Here is a 21,720-nt window from a genome sequence, read left to right as displayed (position 1 = left end):
TATGGGGGTGCAGGGAAAAGATCGGGAGATTGGAAAAAGCAAGAATGACAGAGAAGGGTGTGTGTGGGGAGAGATGAGATACAGAGGAAATGGATCAGAGGAATCAAATACAAACAATTTGCGATAATTTATTTTCATTTTCAACTCCTAGTTTCCCTTTCCTTCACTTTTTGATTTTATTTTGTGCTTATTTAATTATTATAAATTATAAATGGCTTGAGCCTTCATTTACTCATGGTTGCAGTCTCTTTTATCAAAACGCAACAATATATACAAATAACACATACAGATGCAGATCTCACTCTGTTAGGACCAGCTCTGGACAAAAAGTTTTACTCCATTGCAAGTGTAGTAATGCTAAATGAAAGCATAGTAAAGATGTAAAACTACAAAATTACATTGCAACAATTACCATGGTGAACTTGTTTTTATATATTTAAACCTGAGTATTAATATTACATTAATATATTAACATAATATCAAGCATAATTTTTAAGGTAACACACGTAATACATGATGAAACTGTGCGTCCATCAAAAATGAATGCAAAACACACCAGACAAGTTGCTATGCAACTAAAACATACATGTGATGTAGTTAACTAGCTGCTATCCCACAGCCCTGGCTTCGAGATGCATTGTGGGAGAATCCCCGTGATGCTGATTCAGGAGACCGAGGAGAGCAAGGTGGAGCATGGTGCAGGAGCATATGAGCAAAAAACCGCAATGACCCTGCAAACTGAATAATGCACTTCTGTAAAGCTTCCAAGACTGCGATCTTACTCCGGCGGCAAAAGAACAGGTCAGAATACCTATTTTAACTATACTTACTGTTTTTCTCTGCGTTGATATGCATCGCATTAGTGTCACATTTGTAACCACCCGCTTTTCGTTGCATCGGCACCTTGTCTATTGTAGTACAATACAGCAAACGCCCATCGGGAGCACATTGTCATTACCACAGCTGTAAACTAATTGCAGTTTTTTATGTATTTATTTATTTATTTTTCAAAATTAAGCTTGTCGTTAGTATGGAAATACAAAATAAATTATGTGTAGTCTGTGTATTTGCAGTTATGAGTAATAGACTTAAATACATCGCAATGCAGGCCTCCTTTGAATTCAATGTGCAATGTATTCTGGGAATTATAGTCTTGAACTATTGTAGTTTTCCATAATTAGAATGTGTTGATCGAATGCAGAAAACATCATCTCCCATAATTCTCTTCTCACCGCACGCATTTCATTGCTCCATCTCTGATTTCTGATCCCAAGTCGTGATCTTTTTTTCTAATGTTGAGCGACAGTGAGTTATTGCTGTTTTGTCCAATGTGTGACCACAGAAGGAGATCCTGAAGGGCGGTGAGCCTACACATTGGTGTAAAATAATCAGGGCGTGGAGAACCGCGCGTGGGGTTGATGTTGTTTCTTGGAAAACCAGTGTCCTCGTGCGCCGCCTGTCGCGAGGAAGATGGTTGTTGCTGGGTTCGAGCTGCACTGCGGACAAAAATCTGAAGGAGGAAAGGGATTGGCTATTTGGGGTGGGTTAAAATAGTATAACATTTAAAATACACATTTCGATAGTTTTAACTCAGCGAAATTTCAAAGTTTTAATGTGCATTGATCATATGTGTTGTAAAATAAGTTTATGTGTAGATTTTAGTCTTTTTTTTCTTATAAATGCTGCAGTAAAATGTACGGTATTGCCTTAGCTGATACTGTCTTAGTTTTAGAATAAGATGCGCCTTATAGTCTTTGAACATGTTACAGATATTATCAAAACACAAAGCGCAAATACAGAAGCTGTCCAACCTTTATATAGAATAGAGTAGCTAAATACACCATATCAATTAACAATTAATAGAACCAGAATCAAAACTTGAGTCATATCATTTAGACAGACGTATTTATTATGAATATATTATTCCTAATTTTCTGTTGTATTGTCATTCTTATTTCTTGCTTGATATTGTTGTTAGGACTTGATTAGATTTAAAAAGGGATACTGCAGGGTATCCAATATTTCGGATTAAAACAATTAATAAATACAAATGTTTATTTCTAGTTCCTGGGTCTAGTTTATGACTTAAGTAAGGCAAGGAGTTAAAAACTGAAATTCTAAAATGTCAGGGTACTCTTATCACCAGTAAAACTACTGTTGTTACTCAGTTACTGTAAAACTGTTTTGCTGGAGTTTCATTTTAAGAATATTTTAAACTGTACGCTGATTAGCCCTTGAGGCTTAGTTGTGTTGGTCATGAATTTATTTGATACTTCAAACAAAATTCAAAATGAAAGAATCACTACCACTATTTCTGATCCAAGTAAATAAATATAAATGATGTTAGTCTGACCAGTTTATGGGACAATAACAGTGGACACTATCACTATGCTTTTTTTATGTACATCTCTCTTAACCATCATTTTATACACATTTCATGTTGACAATTAGTTTTCCTTACATTTAGCCAAATTGTTTAAGGGTATAAGACCTTTAAACCAATATTGTGGTTTAAAGTATTATCCCTCTGCTATGTTAACTGAAACAGCTTTGTGAAGATGCTGCATAGCGTATGCCATTTTTTCCCTCCTGAGGGTTGTTTCACCATAGTAAGTATGTGGCCAGTAGAAAAACAATACATATACTTTTTTCCCAGTCTGTAATTCCTCTGTGAGTGAAAAAATCGCTTTGTTTTTAAACACAGAGTAAAGGATGATTGTATGAAATATGTCATATACATTGAACAGACAAGGGTCATTCTAGTTTCTCCACAACAAATGTTGAGTTAGTAATTTATACGCCTCATTTTTCACCTGTCCAGCCTTAAAGTAACTGAATCAGCTCAACCATTTAAGGCCATTTCACTCTGCATTCTTTTAAACACTTATCTTAGTGTCCTCTGTGATTCATCTTTAGATTGCATTACAATTGAATTGGCACCATTTTTTATTTTTTTATTGTGGTTTATAGAAACGACTTTCTTTATTGTGTGCATGGTTTTAATATGTGAGAGTATATGTAAGACCCAGATGCTAAACCCAGAGGTCAGCTCAGGGATATATTCTATAGTTTAATACAATAATAGCCCTTGAACAGAGTGCATTAACACAGCTTGGGCTCATTACAATAAAAAAAAAAAATAATCCCCTTTTGCTGGTTATTAAGATGCTTGTATATGTTTTTATAAACCTGTAACTTAAGTCTGTTATAATGTTACACTGAAATTAATTAAATATCTAATCCAGAAACGATTAGTTTAAATGTGTCAGCACATGATTTTTAGAGCTGCAGTGTACGATAAAGTACTTTAAATTTGATTTCTTATTATTCCCCATTAATTCATTTCAGAAACTGCCAGATTTGTCAATGAGGAAAAAACCTGACATTCATTTAAAGTTAGGGTCAAAGCATTTCATCAGAGCGCCTGAATTGGATTTTAGGTATCTTAAATCCAAATGGGACTGCAATTGGGCCATGGTTATGATAATTAACAGCATTGGTAACAGTGCATGTTAATCTCTTTGGTGTAATTGTATCTGTAAAAGTATGCAAAACATTAGGAAAGACCTTTCGTATTTTAATGATTTTACTGCAGAATGGTGCGACGTGAAAATTATTTAAATATTGATTTATAATTTAAGACAGCCACTTTTTTTTTGCAGGCTTATTCTGACATCCTCACTAATATTTTTGGTGCAATCCTAAATAAAATGTGATGTATTTCATTAACTCTTAGGCTGACAGAGGAGGGTTATGACATCTGGTAAATTGGGAATCGAATATCTGGCATTATCAGACCTAAGGTTTTGGGAAATTGTATAATATGGTGAGAGATTTAACTGTTTTTGAAAAAAAAGAAAACACCAGAAATTTGGCTGCACTTCACCTCCCAACGCAAAACAAAATGGCCGTTGCAGCTTTTTTCCTGGGCATTATTTCTGGATATTAGGCTACTTTGCCTGGATGCAGCAAAAAAACACGCTATTGCAAAAATCCTTCACATTTTCTTATCCATGTCTCCCAATATGAGTCTATTCTTAATAGATAAATATGCTACTAAAATGAATCATGTAACTGTCACCAATTGCTGAATCGCAGATAATCTTCCTATTATCAACTGAATTAATATGCTGAAGTGCTGTTCCAGTAAGAACAAAGATCAGTGCTCATTGGAGTGTGATTTCATTTTTAGTTGGTATAAATCAGGAAAAGATTGTAAATCCAGACAAATATATATTTAATAATATGTAAATATATATTTTAGAAAACTATAGGCCTATGTGGTTTCTTGGCACTTGCATTGTTTTCAAGTTTCTAGATATAGTCATACACATAAAGAAACTAATAAATCTGAAACTGTCAGAGGAGCTTACTATGAAAGAAGCAGCATTTAAAAAAAAAACAACATTCAGCTAATAGTTTCCAAATTGATAGAGGACCAACTTAGTAATAACACACATTGATAGAAATATCACAAAGTTAGAACTATCATGCATGATCAGTTAACATAGCACCAAACTGTTTTAGTTTATTTACAGTTACAGTAAAATTATTAAAATGAGAATATCTGTAAATCTTAAAAAACTGAATCAGCAAGTAAAACACATTTGAGCTGAGGTCATAACATGATATACAATCATGTTTTTACAGAAATGTGTGTCATCCCAGTATTGGTATTCAGCATTTCCCAAATTTCATTGTAAAAAAAAAAAAAAAAGACTCAAGGGATGGAGGATGAGCAAATGGCATACAGCCTGGATGCATTCCTGCTAAATTAAAATCTCCATTGTGTTTGCATTCCTTTTCTGCTTGATTTTACTAGTTTCTGACAATATTCAATGTGTGCCTCTCGCTATTTTATTATTAAAAAGGTACAGTAACAAACCAATTAAGACAAAATCTATTAAATAATATAACATTTATTAATTTTAATTGGCATGATTTGGTATACAGGGTTGTTATGTTCGTTCGTACTCAGCTGTGCATGGTTGTCTGCTGTCCTGGACACTGCATGCAAATACTTGTAATCTGATATAATTAGCTATATTATGACTGCTGTTCGATGCCAGTGTCTAAAGAGTAAGTAACCCTGTTCTGAAAAATGTAGCATTATACATTAAATAATGTACCTGTAATCAGTGGCACTGGAACAATTTTTAAAGTGGGGGTGCTGAAAGCCATTGAACAAAACTGTGACCCCTGTATATGATGGAAGCAGGTGCAGAGCACTTCAATTCAGGGGGTGCTCCCGCACCCCCAGCACCCCTAGTTCCAGTGCTCCTGCCTGTAATTTTTCTTTTCATTGTAAACATCCTGACTACTTTTTACACTGTTAAACTTTAAAGTCTGTTTCAAAACGGTTTTCAAAATGGCTACTCTAGTGCACTGGGGTTTGAGATCTGCCCTCTAAAGTCAAAACATAACAAGTGCTCTGGCTTTTATGTTCCTTACCACATCATGGATCATTATTGCCGTGTTACCTGTTAGACAATGTGGGAAATAATCCTTACACTGTCAGTGCACTAGAGCAGACATTCTGGAAAGAGCTTTGAAACAGACTTTAAAGTTAAAACTGTAAAAAGTTGTCAGGATGTTAACAATGAAAATAAAAAATTACAGGTATGTTATTTAAGCAGTTGCAGCAACATGTGGGGACATGTAACGCTATATTTTTTTGGAACTGATACTTTTTAATATTAGATTTAAACATACAATTTGAAGTTCAAAGTGTAACCTTATTGTAAAAAAAATCTGTAAAAATATATGTGTATGCAGTATATATTTTAAAATATTTGCTGTTACCCTGGTCTACTTGTTGACAGGCTTGAGTCTGCATCAAAGTCTTGTCATTTCCAGCTTGTGACTCTGTTCCTCATAGCATAAAGAAAATAAGAGTACTGTAAATGTTTTGTATCATAATTAGTTTGCTGTTACCGTATGACTCCAGGAAATGCACAAATGTCCACGTACACAGTTTATACAAGTTTGTTAACAATATGCATACATCATACAGTATACAGCATACAGTGCCTATAGGAAGTATCCCCCCCCCCCCTCCTTGGATGTTCTCACAGTTTATTGTGGTACAACCAGAAATCCTGATGCATTTAAATGTGTTTTTTTCCCTTTGATTTACACAACTTACTCAACATCTTCAATGTGTGAAAAAATGTTGGGGTGAAAAAACAAATCAATTAAAAATAAAAACCTGAAAAGTCTTCATTAGATAAATATTCACCCTCTTTGCTATGACACTCCTAAATAAGCTCAGGTGCAATCAGTTGCCTTCAGGATTCACACAGTACGTTAAATAGAGTCCATCTGTGTGCAATAAAAGTGGTTTACATGATTTCAGATTAAATACACCTGTCTCGGTAAGGTCCCACAGTTGGGTAGTGCATTCAAAGCAAAGATACTACCATGAAAACCAAGGAGCTTTCAAAACAACTCTGGGATAAAGCTGTGGAAAAGCACAGATCACAGGAGGGATATAAAAAGATTTCAAAGGCATTGACTATCCCTTGGGTCACAGTCAAGCCGATCATTAAGAAGTGGAAGGTATACAGCACTACCCAGAATCTCCCAAACTACACCGCTGGGTAAAAAGGGCATTGGTCAGAGAAGCCACCAGGAGGCCAATAACAACGCTGAAAGACCTACAGCGTTTCATGGCTGATATGGGAGAAACTGTCCATGTGCCAACAATAGCTAAGGTACTCCACAAATCTGGCCTGTATGGAAGAGTGGCAAGAAGAAAGCTATTGCTGAAAAAAGCCCATGTAAAATCCTGCTTGAAATTTACAAAAAGGCATGTGGGAGACTGAAAAGGTGTGGCAAAAGATTCTGTGATCCGAGGAAACAAAAATTGAACTATTTGGCCTAAATGCAAAGTGTTATGTCTGGCGCAAACCCGACACAGCACATTACCCAGGTAACACCAGCCATACTGTGAAGCATGATGGTGACAGCATCAAGCTAAGGGGAAGCTTGTCATGGTAGAGGGCAACATGGATGGAGCTAAATACAGACAAATCCTTGAGGAAAACCTGCTTCAGTCTGCAAAAGACCTAAGACTGGGACGGATATTCACCTTTCAGCAGGACAATGACCCCAAGTACACAGCCAAAGGGACACTGGAATGGCTTAAAAACAAGAAAGGAAAATGTCCTAGCGTGGCCGAGTCAAAGCCCGGACTTGAATCCGATTGAGAATCTGTGGCAAGACTTGAAGATTGCTGTCCACCAACGATCCCCATCCAACTTGACAGAGCTTGAACAATTTTGCCAAGAAGGATAGACGAATATTGCACGATCCAGATGTGCAAACCTGGTAGATACTTACCCAAAAAGACTCACAGCTGTAATTGCTGCCAAAGGTGGTTCCACCAAGTATTGACTCAGGGGGGTGAATACTTATCTAACCAAGACATTTCAGGTTTTTCACAATCAAAATTCTATTGCCTCTTCAGAGTGTTGGTAGGTTGTATAAGTCAATGGAAAAAAAAATCCCATTTAAATGCATCAGGATTTCAGGTTGTAACACAACAAACTGAAAACGTCCAAGGGGGTTGAATACTTACTATAGGCACTGTATGTACCATAAGCCTTAAGTGTGCAAAATCTTTACCACCAAATGTAGAAATGTCTGTAAATGTTTGAATACAACTCCCACATGATTTGTATTGTTAGAGCACTCAAGTTTAAGAGGTACTGTATATAGGCCAAACTTCTGACCATGTGAATACTGTACATCTACAGTAATACAGGTCATACATGTACTGTCTAGAGTGCAATTTGTACATCCTACTGTATATTATGTTAGTCAAGGGAAGCTATAACGGCATAAGAGATTAAAATATTCAGAAAACATTAAAGGTTGGTAAATAAAATTGATAAAAAATGATATTTGTTTAAGTACAAAAATCTTTTATTGTATGACGCAAGCCAATATATTGTAGAAACAGTTTCAGTAAACAAACAAGAAGATGTCCAGGACTTACAACTTTTGATATAAGGTTACATTGGTTGTCAATATTAGACTTTGTTTTTCGGGCCCATTCCATGTTTATTTGGTTGACATGACATCTTTGACATTATGATAAAAAAAAATAATAATAATAATAATTATATGTAAAGACTGAATCCCCAATTATGGTATGGTGGTTGTCATTCCTCTATATTGTAATACTTACAGGAGTTGAACTCTGTTTCTTTAACGTCCTCCAGATAAATGGCTCATTTAAGTTGGGAGCTGCCCGAGTTTTCACTGGCTGGCCGATGCAGTGCCTAGCACCAGCTATCCAGGACGAAGCAAAAATGAACGGTGCAGGGGAGCAGGCTGACATTCTGTTGCCCAACTGCATGGTCAAGGACAGATGGAAAGTGGTGAGTGTATATTTTATTTTTTTAAATATACCTATTCCCAAAAAGGAAAGGAAACCATGGGGATATTTACTCGATCTGTTCAATGTAAAATTCAACACAAATCATACTGATTACACCCTGGGGCATTAAGCAATTACACGCAGTTACCACGCATAGGCACGTAATGTTAAGTAATATCACCGTTAACAGAGAACGATAGAGAAAAATGTTGGATTATACTGAGTATAAAGGGAACATTGATTGATTTTGTCATAAAGTGCCATGAGATAAATCAGTAAAAGAAAGAGTAAAATATGTTCTTTGCTTTGCTTTGTACACTGTGAAGGTGGTACCCTTTGTGATCCAGAGCGCTCTACCACCAGGGGAAATTGACATTGACTTGTTTTGGTCATCGACAGCTGACTGTCTTCCTAATTTGAAAACATTAGCTTTCAGATATGTAAATGCAGTCCGATCGGAGGCGTTCTGTTTCAGAAGACAAGCTGAAAGAGCTGATGTTCCTTTATTTCAATCTTGGAATTTAGAAAGACTTTATGTTAAAAAAAATCCATTGTTTTCTACTTATTTTTTAAATTTTTGTTTGCTTATGCTAATATTTTGATATCCAGTATGAGAGAAGAACCAAGTACAACTGCACAATATTTTTGTTACTTTGTACATATTTGTACAGTGATACTGCAGAATTTCTGTGCATAATTCCCTGGGGGTGTACCTGATGCTGAATAATACTGATGTGATTTACACCTACTTGAAACTATTTAGATATTGTATCATTGCATGATTTTATAGTCACTAGCTTGGTGCCATGTGAAGACAAACAAGTGTGATGTGCATTTTGGAGTAGATTGATATGAATATATTATGATGTGTTACTATTTTTTCAAAACTTTCCCTCAATTTATTTGATGTTTAATCATTAGGAATCCTTGAAAACAGCTTCATAAGTTTAAAAACATTTTGTTGATCATTGTGAAGTGTTATTGTCATTGGAAAAACAGGAATAAGTATCTTGTAGGCCAGGGGAAAATTCTGAGAGCTGCAAGATCACCAAGGTGTTGGGGAGACAGCCCATTCCAGATGGTTGTTATGCTGAGGCGCTAGGGAGGTCGTACTTTGGTTGCTCCTTGGAGCCAGTATCGCCATCATTGTGTGTGCTGATGCACCAGTGAGCTGCAATTAGCCTGATTCCTGGAGCCAGAATTACACTTCAGCAATCAACATTTCCTATTGAGCCAATAGATAGTCCACGTTATCTGGCACAGGAAAAGCACAGAAGGCTCATATATTACAGCAAAGCTACGTCTTGGTTGGTATCCACCACTATTATCTCATTTTATCTTGGCGAAAGCCGAGTCCAATATTAGCAAGATGTAAATAACAACTACTCTCCTGTAATACAAATCTTTAGGCCAGCAACTGTGTACACAACTGACTGATGTTCCTTAAATTTAATGTAGTTGGGTGTGAGCCCAACTAAAAAGATAAATGGAATAGAGGTGGCTACCTTGATGCCTTATTTAAAAAAAAATGAATGATTTGAAGGCAGCAGGATAACAAGCATAACAAATAAACAGCCCTAGCTTTTATGCATCTTTCTATAATGAATAGTACATTGGTTTGAGCATACTGTATTTGTGTGAAAATGTTGAATGCTGAAAAATGATCATTTGTCTTGCTTTTTGTGTGTATATGTTGCCAAAATCCTATCAGCATAAATTGTGTTGAATACAAGGCAATGGGTCTTGAGGCAGAGACATAAAATGGCTTTACCTAAGACAAATGTTTCTACAAGTTGTCTTTCTCAAAGTCTTTTGTGATATAATTTGACAGTAAGATACAGTAATTATATTTTTCCTTTCAGTGTGTACATCTTCCCTTTTACAATGACATTATCAAAAGGTAATTTACTTAATTGTAATAGAGGATATGGTACCATTTCAGATGTCAGTAATATACAGTACATGTTAAAACCACTGTACTGGAACTGATTTACTGTGTTCACAGTCTCATTGATAATGGCTCCAGGATTTCTTAAAACAAAAAAAATTCTCAATTGAAATGAACACATTACCATTTGTTGCCTTTTAAATTCTGGGCAATTTTAATAAAGGCAAACTTCTTTTAAAATTGTATATGTTATACGTGTAAACTGTACAACATAGAAAACATAGAAAAATACAAGTAAACAGCAACTGTTTTTCCTGCTTGATGTCACAAACGTCACTGTCATTTACTGTCCCGGATATACCATCTTTGCACAAACTTTGGAACTTTGGAACCGTGGAACAGAAAAACTGTACGTATTAAACGCAAACAGCTGCCTGTAGAAGAGGAAAACTGTACTTGTTATTCAGCAGACGCCTTTATCCAAGGCGACTTACAGCGACTAGGGTGTGTGAACTATGCATCAGCTGCAGAGTCACTTACAACAGCGTCTCACCCGAAAGATGGAGCACAAGGAGGTTAAGTGACATGCTCAAGGTCACACAGTGAGTCAGTGAGTGAGCCAGGATTTGAACCGGGGGACCTCATGGTTACAAGCCCTTTTCTTTAACTGATTACACGGTATTATACAATATACAGTTAATTTACAAGAGACGCTGCAGTGGGTGTACAAGGGGGTTGCATTTAAGAAACAATGTCCTTTACTCTACCCATGGCATAATTCCTTCTCATTTATTACTCATTTAATAGCCTTTCATGGTTTGTGTGTTCTCTTTGTTAGCCTTTACTTACCATGCATTCTAACTATTCCAGAAAAAATGACTGGTTTCAACAACTGGGTTTAATTCTGAAAATATTCTGACAGTCTGAGTTTCTGAAGTGGCTTTGTTTGAAAAATGACCACTACTGGTGTGCAGTTTTAATGTATGTCACCTCTGCAACTGTGTTCATGTAATTCTGTTTACTAACACTCAGTTGACACATTTTTAAAGCCACATAATATCAGAAATTAAATCTTTTCAGATTATCCTGCACCTACCAGTAACTATATGTCTTAATTTATAGTAATTTTACCAAACAATATAAAAATGGCAAGTTGTGCCCATCCCCAGTCATTCTGCGCTCAGGATGTGTAAAACATCTATAAGAAGGTTAAACTGTATATGTATGTATGTATGTATGTATAATATATATATATATATATATATATATATATATATATATATATATATATATATATATATATCATATTTGTGCAGAGCCAGATTTCAGTTCACAGGTGTCTGTATTCACTTGAAAAAAGAATAGTTTTTGTTTGTTTTTCTAATAAGTCCTTTGAATTTAAAAGAAACTATTTCCCTGGTCTGTTTAGCTGAAGAAAATTGGAGGAGGAGGGTTTGGTGAGATCTATGAAGCCTCGGATCTGCTGACAAGGGAGAGTGTGGCATTGAAGGTGGAGTCGGCCCAACAACCAAAACAGGTCCTCAAGATGGAAGTAGCTGTCCTGAAGAAACTGCAAGGTAGGACAAGAACTCAACCTTTTGTTTCGATTTGCAAAGAACACAGAAGTGTGAGTGATATCTGTGGTTTGGTTGTAGGCTGCTCGCGTCCCAAGTGACAGGGATCAAAAAGTCTCTATAGGATATGCTGTATTGTTTCAAATTGTTATAAAATGTTTCTTTTTGTTTTTTTTAAATGTCCCTGCTCCATTTTATATCAGTAATGGTGTCTACTGTGAATGCAGAGGCTTCTTTTTTTTTAAAGATGTTAAAACATAAACTATACATTATTTTTGAAGAGCCTATCTGACCGTCAATCACTGAGCATGTATAAAAAAGCTGCCCTATAAGGGCCCTGTTGTGAGGGGGAAGTCCCTCCCACTTCCTGTTGAAGAGGGACGTCCTCACAGTAGCACATCGCCATTTTCTTTCGAAAACAGAGGTCAGCTGGGGACACGACCTCAAAGGTTAATGGTTGTCATTCCCTTTCAGGGAACCAGGTTTATGGTAATAACCTAACGTTCCCTTTCACTGGAATGACAACCATTACCGAATGGGAAAGCTGTACCAAAGCTGTCGTGGCTCCAGATTACCGACAGTACAGCCTCACGGCGATAGCCTCAGAGCCCACATGACGCCTAAGGGCATGCCGCCTGCAACACCCTAGAGCCCAGAGAGGCCAGAGAGGGTCAAATGTACGGTAAAAATTTGCAGATGTCTGACTATCTGTCTGCATAGCTCATCTAAGGAGGCACAATAAAGAAAAGCCCACAAAGTTGCCTGGCCCCTGGTAGAATGGGCCGTAATATCCCTCTTTAAGGGGGAGTCCGTCTGTTCAATTGCCAAGTGTATATCATTTGCCACCCAGTGTGCTAGACGTTGCTTCGATATGGCCTGACCTCTAGAGCGGGACCCATAGCAGACAAACAGCTGGTTAAACTGTCTCCAGGACGCCGTCCTATCCAGGTAACAACGCAGAGCCCAAACTGGGCATAGCGGGTGCTGTCTACGGTCCTCCTCTGACTCATGCAGGGGAGGTCTGAAAGTTTTCAAAACCACTGGATGGTTAATATGGAATGGAGATTCCACCTTTGGCAAAAAGGCTGGATTTGTTCTTAATGTTACCCGCGAGTCATTTCCAGTGAAGGCCATACATGTGTCATCGATGGACAGCGCATGAAGCTCACTTACTCGTCTGGCTATTAAAAACACCACCTTCAAGGAAACAGGGCGCAGTTCTGCTGATGCCATTGGCTCAAATGGGGAACCCATAAGGGCCCGCAGTACCAGTTCTAGATCCCACTTGGGAGCATACTTTTCATGGGAGGACAAAGCCTCCAAGTCCCTTTAAGAAATTGCACTGCCAGTAAGTGTGCCCCAGGGGACACCGAGTAAATTTTGTCATTGCACACTGATATTGCTGCCAGGTATACCTTCAAAGTGGACGCTGATTTTCCTGCGTCAAACAGGTGTTGTAAGAAGGTTAATATCGTTTCAATTGGGCAAGTCACAGGATCGTGACCTTCGGCAAGGCACCAGTCTTGGAAAACTTTCCATTTATATGAGTACTGGGCTCTAGTGCTCGGTGCCCTAGCAGACTGTAGTGTCTCTACTACTGCATCTGCCAAACCTCGTCTGAATAGACGGGTCCGTTCAACGGCCAGACCCAGAGTTGGAGCTGGGCTGGGTTCGGTGTGCCATAATTGCCCCGCCGCTTGGCTCAGGAGGTCCTTGCGCAGCAGGAGCTGCCACGGCTGATCCGACAACATGTCGCAGAGGAGAGCAAACCAGGGGCATCACGGCCATCTGGGTGCAACCAGCAAAACCTGTGCTCTCTCCACCCTGATCCACTCTAGTGTCATGGGTAATAATGGTAGCGGAGGGAACGCATACAATAGCCCCTGTGGCCAGGGGTGAGGTAGTGCGTGTACTTCCAGGGGAGCCCCGTCTCTCTCCATAGAGAACCATAGGGGGCAGTGAGTGGACTCAGCTGTGGCAAAGAGGTCGACTTGTGCCGGTCAGAACCTCTCCCAAATCTGTTTCACCACTTGAGGATGCAGCCTCCACTCCGAGCTGTCTGGAGCTTTTCTGGACTGGAGTTCTGCTGTGTTGTTGTCCACACCAGGGAGATGAACTGCCCTGATGGAATGCAAGTTTCTGTGCGTCCAGGACAAGGGTCTGTGCACTGCATGGTGAAGGCCTGGCGAGCACAGGCCACTTTGGTGGTTTATGTAGGCTATTACTGTGGTATTGTCCATCCGGACCAGCACATGTTTGTGCACTAACTACTGGCAAAAATGAGATAACGCCAGGTTCAGTGCTTGCAGCTCTTGAGCATTTATGTGTGCTTGCTGCCAATGTCCCCTCCACTGACCTCGTATTCCTCTCCTATTCCAGACCGCTCCCCAGCCCAGGCTGGAAGCGTCTGTAGTGATCACTTCCCTTCTGTGAAGGGATCCTAGAGCAGACCTGCGGCGTAGATTGCCAGGACGGAACCACCACTCCAGTGTCTTCCGGCATTGTCTGGACACTCGCACCAGCAGCTACCGATCTTGGACCAGGTGCACCTTGAGCGTATTTACCCAGGCTTGAAGCGGGCGCATTTTCAGCAGCCCGAGTGGAAGGATTCTCGAGGCCGGCTGCCATCAGCCCCAACAACCGTTGGTATATCTTGACCTGTAGGAGAGCATCCTCTCTGAATAGGGAGAGTGTGGCCTCCAACGACCAAATCCTGTCTTCCAACAGTGAGGCAAGCATGCTCACAGAGTTGAATACTGGGAATACTGTGGACTGAGACAGTACAAAGTTGCTCTTCTGCTGATGTATTGAGAGCCTTAACTTCGTCACATGATCTATGCAAACTAGCCAATCGTCCAGATATTTCAGGATCCGAATACCCCGCAGCCTGGGTGGAGCCAGTGCTGCATCCATGCACTTTTAAAAAGTGGGGGGCGCCAGCGAGAGGCCGAAAGGCAGCACGCAGAATTCGTACGCGTTGCCTTGAAAGGCGAAGCGTAGATATTTTCTGTGTGCGGGACGGATCGGGACATGAAAGTAGGCATCTTGCAGGTCGATCAATGTGAACCAGTCGCCCAGTTGGACAGACTGGATGATACGCTGTGCTGTCAACATGTTGAACTTCCTCTGTTTGAGGAACAAGTTGAAGACCCTGAGGTCCATAATTGGTTCCTTTTGGGCACCAAGAAATACCTGGAATAAAAGCCGCTAAGGGCATTGCTTGGGCATACCAAGCGTACTGTGTTCTTCCTTTGAAGATTGGCGATCTCCAGTTGAAGGAGTATCGCCCTCACTGGTTCGACAGTGGTGGAGAACACACCCTTGAAGGGTGGCGGTCCTATGCAGAATTGTAGAGCGTATCCGTGACTCATTGTCAATAGCACCCAAGAGACCTAGGTGCAGCCTTGCCATGGGTCTTTTCCGTTGGTCACTCCGGTTGTGGGGGGGGGGGTTTGTTGGCAGCCAGGGCCCCTCAGAGTTTCCCTTGAGCATGGTAGGGGGCGGGTCTTTCTTAGGCCCTGGCCTCATTCTCCAGCCGTAGAGCCGGTTACCCCTGGCCTGCGATGGTTCCCTGCCACTGGCCCTGCCTCTACCTCTGCCTGCTTGTCTACTCTGGGGTGGAGGGCGACGTTCAGACCTTCTTGGGCTCCACGACCTTGGCTTGTGTCAGCCACAAATGCCAGCAGATGTCCACCAGCGCCTCCAGCGACCTCCCTGATGCCTGACCTAACTCCCCTATTAGGTTGGTCATCGCCTTAGCTACTGCCTGGAGCCCCCCTGTGTCCGCTTGTGTAGCTCTCTCCTGCAGCCTCTCTGCCAACTGGTTGTGGTAGAGCACCAGTATGGCCATGACATTTGCTGCTCAGGCCAACAATGCTGCCGATGCGTAAGCTTTTTTAAGCATCGCATCTGTCGTTCTGCAAGGCTTGGACGGACAGGTTGGGTCCTTATCCCCCTTGGTGAAGGTGGAACCTTACACCAAAACAGTGACCGTGTCCCCGATAGTGGGGAATATGCCTAGGCCCTCTTCTTGGGCTCCTGCAGTAAGAAGCAGAGACTCTGCTGTTCTGGAGGCTGAGGGTGCAGTCGCTGGGGTGTTCCAGGAGTAGCGCACCAATTCCAGGAAGTCCTGGCATAGGGGGAGGGCATGCTCTGGGTGCATTTTCTGTTGGTGGAAGCGGTTCCCCTTCCCCTCTTGTTCTGCCAGCCAGGGAACGTCCGTGGCTGCAGCTGCACGCATTAGGGCTCAGAACTCTTCCCTCTGCGACACATGTGGCGAGGGTGTTAAGGAACCTCCCACTGTGGTCTGTCCGATGGAGGTGGCTGGGTCCGAGACGTCTGATCTGGATGCCGACAAGGACAGCTCGCCTGGGCTAGGGAATCTAGGCAGAGGGGATGGGGAACGAGACTTTGGTGGCTGGGGGTGCCCGGTGGTAGGGGGCAGCCTGCCCTGAGATTTCAATAGGGTCTCCAGCATGATCTGCTGAGCCCTTACAGTCTCTGCCAGCTCCACGAAGGGCCGCTTAGCCGAGCTTGGGCGCCTTCGAGGTGACTGTGACGGTGATCGTCTCTGCCTGCGTGGAGAAGGGGAGTGGTGAGAGGGTCCTGGATGACCTCTGCGGAGGCTCTTGGAACACTGATCTCATTCTCCCCTGGTTGGAGGAGAGAGACTCTGCTGGGGATAGTGCTGCTCTCCGTCACTTAGGTCTCCACGAGAACTTCCGACATGGAGAGCAAACCAGCTTACCTGCCAGTGTTTTGGCCGCGTGTTCTGGCCCTCGGCATCAGGCGCAGGACTGGTGCTCGTTCTGCCTTGGTAGCTATGCCGCGCATTGGTTGTACTGGTGGAATCCAGCGGAGGACCCAATTGATTGGACCAACATGGTTTTGCAGATTAACTGTTGCGCTCGGTCTCGAAAGTAGCACGGTCGTTGCCGGGCTATATACGTTTTTAAGCGATTATTTTCTGAAGTGAACTACAGGTAAATAGGTACGTTGGTACTGTTCATAATTTACAAATACTAAACCCTCCTACACATGTCCTAAAATTTTGTAAGCGATTTCACTCGCAGCCTTTTAGGGAACCGAAATATTATATAATAATATTATTATTACTGCGGATGGTGCAGCATAGTCTGGGACAGTATAAAGCAATCAATAACGATTGATTAGTTCTGAAAAGAATGGTTGAAAATAAAAGAAAATACAGTTTTCTTTTATACACAATATACAATAGAAAGTGGGATTTTCCACGTGTACAGATACAAACAGATATGATTTTACTACTATATTTTTTTGTTCAGAAATCCTTTATTCTTTAAAAGTACGTGCACATCTTTAGTTCTTAAAAAACAAACAAGACAGTACCTACCAATGCAAAGTTTGTGAAATTGCAACGTTGTATTTAACAAAAATGAAAAGATCAGATGAAATGAGAATTACATACAGTGGCTTGCGAAAGTATTGACCCCCCTCCTTGGCATTTTTCCTATTTTGTTGCCTTACAACCTGGAATTAAAATGGATTTTTATTTGGATTTCATGTAATGGACATACACAAAATAGTCCAAATTGGTGAAGTGAAATGAAAAAAATAACTTGTTTTAAAAAATTCTAAATAATAAATAACTGAAAAGTGGTGCATGCATATGTATTTACCCCCTTTGCTATTAAGCCTCTAAATAAGATCTGGTGCAACCAATTACCTTCAGAAGTCACGTACTTAGTTAAATAAAGTCCACCTGTGTGCAATCGAAGTGTCACATGATCTGTCACATGATCTCAGTGTATATACACCTGTTCTGAAAGGCCCCAGAGTCTGCAACACCTCTAAGCAAGGGGCACCACCAAGCAAGCGGCACCATGAAGACCAAGGAGCTCTCCAAACAGGTCAGGGACAAAGATGTGGAGAAGTACAGATCAGGGTTGGGTTATAAAAAAATATCCGAAACTTTGAACATCCCACAGAACACCATTAAAGCCATTATTAAAAAATGGAAAGAATATGGCACCACAACAAACCTGGCAAGAGAGGGCCACCCATCAAAACCCACGGGCCAGGCAAGGAGGGCATTAATCAGAGAGGCAACAAAGAGACCAAAGATAACCCTGAAGGAGCTGCAAAGCTCTACAGCGGAGATTGGAGTATCTGTCCATAGGACCACTTTAAGCCGTACACTCCACAGAGCTGGGCTTTACGGAAGAGTGGCCAGAAAAAAGCCATTGCTTAAAGAAAAAAATAAGCAAACACGTTTGGTGTTCGCCAAAAGGCATGTGGGAGACTCCCCAAACATATGGAAGATGGTACTATGGTCAGATGAGACTAAAATTGAGTTTTTTGGCCATCAAGGAAAACGCTATGTTTGGCGCAAACCCAACACCTCTCATCACCCTGAGAACACCATCCCCACAGTGAAGTATGGTGGTGGCAGCATCATGCTGTGGGAATGTTTTTCATCGGCAGGGACTGGGAAACTGGTCAGAATTGAAGGAATGATGGATGGCGCTAAATACAGGGAAATTCTTGAGGGAAACCTGTTTCAGTCTTCCAGAGATTTGAGACTGGGACGGAGGTTCACCTTCCAGCAGGACAATGACCCTAAGCATACTGCTAAAGCAACACTCGAGTGGTTTAAGGGGAAACATTTAAATGTCTTGGAATGGCCTAGTAAAGCCCAGACCTCAATCCAATTGAGAAGCTGTGGTATGACTTAAAGATTGCTGTATACCAGCGGAACCCATCCAACTTGAAGGAGCTGGAGCAGTTTTGCCTTGAAGAATGGGCAAAAATCCCAGTGGCTAGATATGCCAAGCTTATAGATACATACCCAAGAGACTTGCACCTGTAATTGCTGCAAAAGGTGGCTCTACAAAGTATTGACTTTGGGGGGGGGGGGGGGGGGTGAATACTTATGCACGCTCAAGTTTTCTGTTTTTTTGTCTTATTTCTTGTTTGTTTCACAATAAAAAAGATTTTGCATCTTCAAAGTGGTAGGCATGTTGTATAAATCAAATGATACAAACCCCCAAAAAAATCAATTTTAATTCCAGGTTGTAAGGCAACAAAATAGGAAAAATGCCAAGGGGGGGGGGGGGGGGGGGGGTCAATACTTTCGCAAGCCACTGTATTCTACTGGATGCATATAGAGATCATTGTGTGCTGATACAAAGATATATGAAACCACAGCATAACAATGTAAAGTTAGAAAGCTATTTAGGCTACCGGTACTTAATAACAACACTGTAGAGTGGTGTGAGTTATGCAAACAGGGTTTACAAAAAATATGAAAATATAAAAAATGTAACCCTCTAATCATACTTTATTGATTCATAAGCTAACTGGTGTAATTCTTATTTTGTAATATCTTACATAAAATGTGATGTGTGCAAATTTGTGTTACAATATTTTTTTAATTTAGTTTTAAGATGTGCCCTTTTCTTTATTAATTTACACAAAATTTAATTATTGAAAGGAAAAGGTATTTGTGTTTTAATAAAATAAAATTTATAATTTAAATATATATATATCTATATATATATATATATATATATATATATATATATAATTTTTTTTTTTTTTTTTTTTCAGGAAAAAGACCATGTTTGTAAGTTCATTGGTTGTGGAAGAAATGAAAAGTTCAATTATGTGGTTATGCAACTTCAGGTAAGCTGGCCAACTTTGTCCTTCCTAAATTAGTAACAGTGCAGGGATTGGTCAAAGACAGAAACATGTCTGTGTAAAATATGCTGTCCCTTACATGACTGGTTAATCTGTTTATACAAATAGATTCATTTACATGTATTCTGTAACATTTTTCAGTTTTGGTCATAAATGTTTTTGTCAACTCATCAGATCTCATTTTGTAAATCGTAAACTGTAAAGCACCTGCACTAACTCAGTCAAGCAATACTATATAAACTTAATAAAATATTTAAAAAAAAATAAAAAATTCTTACAAGGAAAATCTTAATTAGTTATTCTTAAAAAATAAATAAATAGAAAAGACAGAACTTTAGACTTTCTGTATACTGTATAAGTTACGGTTGGTGTGTAAAATTGGTAAATATATAGATTAACCAGTGAATGTGTACATTTACCAGCTCACCAGTCAGTGTATAAAATAATGAAGGAGGTGGTAGGTAGTGCTACAGAATTTGAGGTGAATTCGGAAATAAAGTAACATCAGGGAGCTTAATGGCAAAAAACATAAATAAATAAAATAAATTCTGTTTAAGATCTGTTACGTACTTGGGTAAGTTAACTAATTTATTATTTATTTTTCTTAAACTCTAGTCTTAGGATTTTTTCTTTGTATTATTTGATCAATCTTTCTAAACTTCAGCATCCCTTCTTGCAATGTTATTATTATTATTATTATTATTATTATTATTATTATTATTATTATTATTATTATTATTATTATTATTGATGATTATGATGATAAATACATACTACTACGACGACTAATAATAATAATGTGTGCATTTAGCAGAGACCATGTATTCATGTTTTGTCCTATATACAGACATGACCGATTTTCTGATTTTATTTATAACAATTTTATCCCCCTTGTCTTTCACTTTATGTAAAAAAATACACTTCCCTGATTGTATTTTAAATCAAAATTTGGCAAACGTTAGGTATGGTAGTAATGACATCTCTTCAGCAAAGCTCATGCCTCTACTAGGTGTGATTTAGTATTATTAAGTTGAGCACGCAGGATTTGCATTTCAGTGAGACTCATACGTAGTGCGCTACGTCATTTTGCCGTCAAAATGAAGAATTGTTGCCAGACGGTGATTATGGATGTAAGTAAAAAAGATTGTTTTCTACCCTCTCCTAATTTATTTTATACATTGACCACAAAGCTGGTAATTCTACACATATACTGGTTATTTTATAGATTGACCAATGAGCTGGTAAATCTACACATAACTGGTTAATCTATAGATTTACTGATTTTACACATGAACCAAAACATCTAGAGCAGGGTTAGAAACTCAGGCTCACCCAAGGCGAATTAAATCTGATGATGACTAGTTGATGTCTGTGTCTCAGTAGTCCTCTGGGCGAGTACTAAAAGCAAACATATATGTACATATATAATCTCACATTTAAAAAAAATGCAGGGAAGTCAATTTTCTAACGAGGTGTAGGAGTAGTGAATAAGCATTTACAAATAATGCTTAGAAAACAGTCACTCGGAACTGAAACCTCCCTTCATCTCCCCTGCAATGCCAACTCCACTTAATGACGTTTTACGTTTGTGTTCTCCCTCTGCGTGGGATGCAAGGTTTCTCGTTTGAATTTACTGAAACACGTTGCATCTTTTGAAGTAAGTGTAAAGTCATTTTACAAAAATGTGGAGATTTATACTGGGTTATGACCGTGACTGAAGATGTCATTAGCAAAGGGGGCCGGTTGTACTAACGAGGTCGAACAATAGGCCATGTTTTGCTAAACATTTTAAAACTAATAAACAAACAATTACCATAATGAACATTATCGTAGTATGTTGCTTAAAACATCATAACACAGTATATCTTAATATATAAAGAAGAAAGTTTGTCAGTCAGTCTGTTGCTTTATGCATTCGGACCCTGCAGGAGCCAGTGCAACCAAACTTTGCATGGCCTCCTTTTTCATCCAAGAGAAGGTCGAGGGCTATGTTTGGATCCAAAATTTTGACCCCCCGGGGGTACTTTATTTAGTAAGTCCGTTGCTGGATCACTACAGCAGCCATGTATCTCAAATTAAAGAAACCCACAAAACCAAAAAACATTTTTTTTAAAAATTAAAAAATGGCAAAATCCAAAAAATAAATCAAGCTAAAAAAAGGGAAAGGGGTCCGAGCGCATTGTGCAACACCCAAGATC

At 39.6% G+C, this 21,720-nt stretch overlaps 1 protein-coding gene across 2 annotated transcripts in view; it reads left to right on the top strand.

Moving 5' to 3' along the window:
• Positions 1–1,376: 1,376 nt before the first annotated feature.
• LOC121317298 (tau-tubulin kinase 1-like) overlaps positions 1,377–21,720 on the top strand; it is a 78,379-nt gene continuing 58,035 nt past the window's right edge. The window contains exons 1-5 of one of the 2 annotated variants that reach the window (XM_041253094.1): positions 1,377–1,540; positions 8,226–8,384; positions 11,701–11,848; positions 19,317–19,322; positions 19,440–19,507. In XM_041253094.1, the coding sequence (XP_041109028.1) occupies positions 8,277–8,384; positions 11,701–11,848; positions 19,317–19,322; positions 19,440–19,507 (330 nt within the window). In that variant the 5' untranslated portion in view covers positions 1,377–1,540; positions 8,226–8,276. Of the gene's footprint in view, positions 1,541–8,225; positions 8,385–11,700; positions 11,849–19,316; positions 19,323–19,435; positions 19,508–21,720 lie in introns of those variants that run through there. The other variant, XM_041253093.1, reaches the window with a different exon arrangement.

Source organism: Polyodon spathula, chromosome 6 (genome assembly GCF_017654505.1).
Source record: "Polyodon spathula isolate WHYD16114869_AA chromosome 6, ASM1765450v1, whole genome shotgun sequence".
NCBI lineage: Eukaryota > Metazoa > Chordata > Actinopteri > Acipenseriformes > Polyodontidae > Polyodon > Polyodon spathula.
The sequence above is the reverse complement of the archived record's forward strand: the minus strand, read 5'-3'. Positions and strand labels throughout refer to the sequence as shown.